Consider the following 5797-nt stretch of genomic DNA (forward strand, 5'->3'; position numbering starts at 1 on the left):
TGACACTTTTATCATACCGTACGTCTCTATTTTTTGTAATTTATTATTTTTAAATTGTAAGAAAGAAGAAAGAAAGTGTGAATGAAATCAAGTACTTAAAAGGGAAGAAGTCGTTAATTTCATAACAATTAAGTTCATCATTTCAGCAAAAAACTGGAGAAAGAAACGCATGCATATCCAAATCTTGTCTATTTATAAAATCAACATCCAACTGCCTCCATGTACAGCAATAGAACCCTAAATATCGAATAACGCAATAAAACTATAACTTTTATGTTTTGCTTTCATTAAATTCATAATGGCTTGACCATAGCATTTGCAAATAATGAAATTTGATGTTTCAAATTGAGAATAACTTAACAGTAGATAGGGCTGTAAACGAGCCGAGCTTGAGCGAGCTCAATTTTGGCTCGTGTTCGGCTCGTTCGAAAAGCTCGTGTTCCGAACAGTGCATTCACAAACATTTTCAAACATGACCTTATTTCAAACAAACTAAATTTTAAATTAACCGAACACGAACACAAACTCTGTTCGTTCGTGTTCGATTCGTTTACGATCCTAAATAATACCGCTTAGATATCTTGAGGCAGCACACAGAATGCGAAACAATCTGAATCCACTCGAAATCAATATCTAATCATATGTATATATATTTTTATACCACTTGGACTCATCATTAAGAATAATATATTTTGGTTTGATAAATTTATAAATTTAAATTTATTTTGAGAAAATAAATATTTAAAAGTTATTAATTGTTTAAATATACAAGATTTATTTTAAAATAAATTTATACATTTAAAACTTATCTTTAATAAATTTTAATCATAATAATATAATCAAATCAATTTTGTAATAAAATTATATATTCTCAAAAAAAAAAAAAAAAAAATTTAAGAAGTTTTCATAAACATACCACCCAATTTCTACATATGTATCTAACTACCATCCAAATCTCTCATATCACATAAAAAAGATCACCATTTTAACTTTTTCAAAACTAAAATGCATATTTTCAAGCATAGGTAAGACGCCACATATGTAAAAATTGAAATTTAGACATTAAATATGTTAGTACATAAGAAAATGAGTGATATGTCGTGATATGTCGTAAACTTTCCAAATTATTTCTCTCAAATGTATATTAAGAAATAAAATTATACCTATCTGAATAAAAATTGAGTAAAGGAGGAACCTTTTTGTTTCTGCAGGAGGGACATTTGCACTTTACTCCCTGATATCTCGGCATGTAAAGATCAGCTTGATACCAAACCAGCAGGCTGAAGATGCAATGCTTTCAAACTACAGATTAGAAACACCATCCAAGAGTTTAAAAAGAGCTCAATGGATTAAAAATAAGCTGGAGAGCCGCAAATCGCTGCAAATTGGGCTTTTACTTATCACAATACTCGCAACTTCGATGATAATTGGTGACGGTGTATTGACTCCAGCTATTTCTGGTATTTACATATCTAACACCTAAACCATACTTTGTTACATTAATACATGTGGGCATATTAAGTGCATTAATTGCTTCATTAACCATTTTCATCAGCTTTGAAGTTGTTTTTTTTTTAATTGATGGGAGACTTTTGGCACTTGACTGTTATTTAACTAAAGTTTATTCTTGCACATTATGTATTCTTTGTCCATATTGATTAGTAGATTATATAATCTTTTTATGGTATTGATTAGTAGATAATATAATTGATTTTTCGAAAATGATGTTCTTTACTACTAAGTTTAGAATTTCAAAAGAACCTTTTTTTTACAATACATGTTGTTTAATCCAAAACCGTCCTGGAGACATACCCAAGAAATGGAGAGTAGCGTAAAGGAAAGAAGAAGACAATAGAAGACAATAAAAGCCTATAAGCTTTTGATTATGAGGATCCCTTATTTATACATACAGTATTACAGTCTTATGAAATTATAGGACAACCCACTCATCATTAGATTTTGAGGGGCTCTTTAGTAAATTACAAAAATATTAAATAAGATAAGATTGGGCGTCCTGCATAACCAACAGTAGGCTTAGAGATCGCTCCTCTTGAATTCCTTTGTCAGCATCTAATCAATGGGAGAGCCATCGACCAGCTGGTTCAGAGAAGATCGATTGTCATCCCAAAAGACATGGATCTTTGGCATGCTTGAAGACGGACATCCTATCTGGAGTCGGTTGAAGACTTGTTGGCGGTTGTTCGAACCATGTATCGGTCGTCCGGGCCCGTGGCCGGTCGTTCTTTATATCCTCTATTCTCCTATCCGCTAGATTGTTTCGAGATTCATGCTGACACCTTTTTAGCGTACACATACCAACAACTTATATGATAAAGTTCAAAAATGTTCTACATGAGGGGGTTGAGAGTTTCTCTACAAATAATGGACTGGATTTCAGCATAAGATTGACACCATACAAACTTAATTTGAACTAGCAAGAAAAAAATCCGTCATACTTCAGCTGCAAATTATCAATTTTACAAAAATTAAAAAAATCTTTCATTAAGGCTAAGAAACCAAGCAAGTATATTTGTATCTCAAAGACCCACCATTTTACTGAAATTTAGGATTGTAAATTTAGTAAATATTTTTGGTTATGAATGAAACAACATGAAATCATTCACATTATTATTAGCTTAATAGAGAGATTCATGCAGGGACAAAACATGTACCTAAAAAGTTTGAATTGCGCATCATATATAGAAAAAAGAATCATATTTTGAAGAGGAATTCATTCCTCATAGCTTAATAGAAATTTCTCATTCAACCTATTTATCTCTTTCTGTTTAGTCCTCTCCAATTAATAGATGTAAAACATCTATTTGGTCAGCTGCAATTCTTTTTGCATGGCTTTTAGGATTTCAGGCGTTTGATATGGAGAATTTCAAATTCAATTCAAAATATGAAAGAATTTAGAAATTATTCCTCAATTCATTTTCAGTATATTTGCATTTCGATGAATTTGGCCGAATTTCAAATACATACCTCTATGCAAAGTGTTGCCGCCGATGCCGGCCACCAACTCTGGCTATCGCCTCCGCTGCCCGCCACCACCCCGAATTATGTTTGTTAAAAGCATTTAATTAAGGAAAACTTAATTAAAGAAATTTAATTAAGCAAAATTCCTTAATTAAGGAAAAAAATTTTCCTTAAAAAAAAAAAAAAAAAGGGAAAGTCTTAGGTTTATATTATTTCAACCACATTAATTTTATTTCAACCAAATTATTCTAAAATATTTCAAATAAAATACATTATTTTTGCATTGCATTTATTTTACATTACATTATTTTTTTAGCGGACCAAACGACCACCTTCATTTATTTATTTTGCAGTACTTTCAGCAGTGAGTGGGATAAAGGAGAAAGCAACATCTCTGTCACAAGGTATGATTCATGCAATATCTTGTAGCAGTGTGAGAGAGAAGATTGCAGCAGTAAAACTAGAATTCTAAAGTTACATATACATACATACTACCCAATTCTTATGTATTTACATATCTAACACAGATACTTTATTTATTACATTTATACCACCCAAATCTTTTATATCACATCAAAAGTACCACCATTTTAGCTTTTAAAAAGTGAAATACACCTTTCCATGCACAAGTAAGACGGCATGTATGTAAAAATTGAAGTTTAAGTTGTAGATAAGAAAATACATAGGAATTGAGTGGAATGTATGTAAATTCTCCTATTCTAAATTACATTTCAATTATGAATTCGCAGGACAAATTGCTCTGATCTCCATAGTTATCTTGGTGCTTGTGTTCTCCGTTCAACGTTTCGGCACGGATAAAGTTGGATACACATTTGCACCTATCATTGTTCTGTGGTTTAGTCTAATTGGTGGAATTGGGGTCTATAATTTAATTAAATATGATGTTCGGGTTCTTCGGGCATTCAACCCGAAGTATATTGTTGACTACTTCAGAAGAAATGGAAAAAAAGCATGGACCTCTCTAGGGGGTATTGTGTTATGCATTACAGGTAATTCTGCAAAATGTCATATTGCTCACAAGCCTCAATATGTTTCTTTGTTGAGCTACAGTGTACTGAAGTTTGTAAATTTAAATAGGAACTGAAGCCATGTTTGCTGATCTCAGTCACTTCAGCGTTAGAGCAATTCAGGTACTACTGTCTGTGCTATGGTGTTCCATTAATTTTTATACAATAATAGTGTTTTCGTATTTAATTTTAGGGAAATTTACATACCACAAAATTCTCATGCATTTACATATCGTACACCTAAAGCTTGATATTTACATTTATAACAACCTGGTAATAGAAAACTATGCATGAAAATGTGCATTTAGGGGCAGTGGTATTTTTTTCTTACGTGATGTCAAAAATTGAAGTTTTATGTATGTAAATATGTAAGTTTAGATGTTAGATACAAAAATATATAAGAATTGCGCCGAATGTATGTAAATTCCCCATAATTTTTTCTTCTAAATAAAAATTCAATTGGCATGCAATCAAGACATTCTTGTTTGCATTATTCATGGAGATTTTGTGTCATAATTGTTGCTTCTTTATGATGCTAGTTTGTTCCTCTGTCATTTTGACATGTAAAACTAAAAATCATTAACCTAGATTTTTTTTGCAATGACAGATTAGCTTTACCGCAGTTTTGTTTCCAGCAGTATCATTGGCCTACATTGGACAAGCTTCATATCTAACCAAATTTCCAGAAGAAGTTCATGACACTTTCTATAAATCAATTCCAGGTATGATGAGTCCCAAATATTATTAGAAGATTTATATACATACCACTCAATTCCTATGCATTTACATATCTGATGCCAAAACTTTAATTTTTACATACATGCCCTGCTTACCTATACATGAGAATGTGTATTTCACTTTAAAAGTTAAAATCGTGGTGTTTTTGATTTGATATGAAAGATTTGGGTGATATTAATGTAACCAGTAAAACTTAGGTGTTAGATATCTAAATACAAAAGAATTGGGCGGGCGGTAACTAGTATGTATGCAAATGCCCCAAAGTTATTTACATAATTACAAAACCAACTAATATCGTTAAATTAAACTTGCAGGCCCACTATTCTGGCCAAGTTTTATAATTGCAATTGCAGCTGCAATAATTGCAAGCCAGGCCATGATATCCGGAGCATTCTCAATTATTCAACAATCTCAAGGTCTATCTTGCTTTCCAAGAGTAAGAGTTGTTCATACTTCTGCAGAGTATGAGGGGCAAGTATACATTCCAGAGATAAATTATGCGCTAATGGTTGCCAGTGTGTTGGTGACTGGGATTTTCAGAAGCACAACGCACATTGGAAATGCATATGGTAAGATAGAGATAAGAAAAGTGCCAAAATGATACCCTAACTCTTTGTCGGGAGTAATCTTAGTCGTAGTCTATAACAATACTAATTTAGGCTCCAATTGGGGCAGCTGCGGCTTATTAAGAAGTTGTTGTGAAGCTGTTGAAGAATAATCTGATATTTTAAAAAGCTGCGATGGCTATAATAATTTTTTTTTTGAAAAAGTTAGACCGTTGTTTAAAAGCGTTGGATTCAGCAGCAGCTGCACGGTTTTCCCAAACGACCAAAACAATGACACCGTCTCACATCACCACCGCACGACTGTGCCAAACATAACCTTAGTCTCACATCTCAAAACTATTCGACTTTATTGCTGCTGTCAAAATGCAGTTTACCCAAAATGCCAAAACAGCGGTGCGGAGTCGCATCGCCACCGCACTGCTGCGACAAACGGAGCCTAAGCCCACCATTAGGGCGCTAAAATCATGGGGCATTCACATGCATACC

General features: G+C 32.8%; 1 protein-coding gene across 1 annotated transcript; it reads left to right on the forward strand.

Moving 5' to 3' along the window:
* Positions 1 to 1192: 1192 nt before the first annotated feature.
* On the forward strand, positions 1193 to 5444 carry LOC110031484 (potassium transporter 5-like). The gene is made up of 6 exons (XM_020734697.1): positions 1193 to 1460; positions 3333 to 3383; positions 3729 to 3989; positions 4078 to 4130; positions 4615 to 4729; positions 5060 to 5444. The coding sequence occupies exons 1-6, from the start codon at positions 1292 to 1294 to the stop codon at positions 5344 to 5346; spliced, it is 936 nt and encodes a 311-aa protein (XP_020590356.1). The 5' UTR covers positions 1193 to 1291; the 3' UTR covers positions 5347 to 5444.
* The last annotated feature ends 353 nt before the right edge of the window (positions 5445 to 5797 follow it).

Source organism: Phalaenopsis equestris, unplaced genomic scaffold (assembly GCF_001263595.1).
Source record: "Phalaenopsis equestris unplaced genomic scaffold, ASM126359v1 Scaffold000832, whole genome shotgun sequence".
Classification (NCBI taxonomy): Eukaryota; Viridiplantae; Streptophyta; class Magnoliopsida; order Asparagales; family Orchidaceae; genus Phalaenopsis; species Phalaenopsis equestris.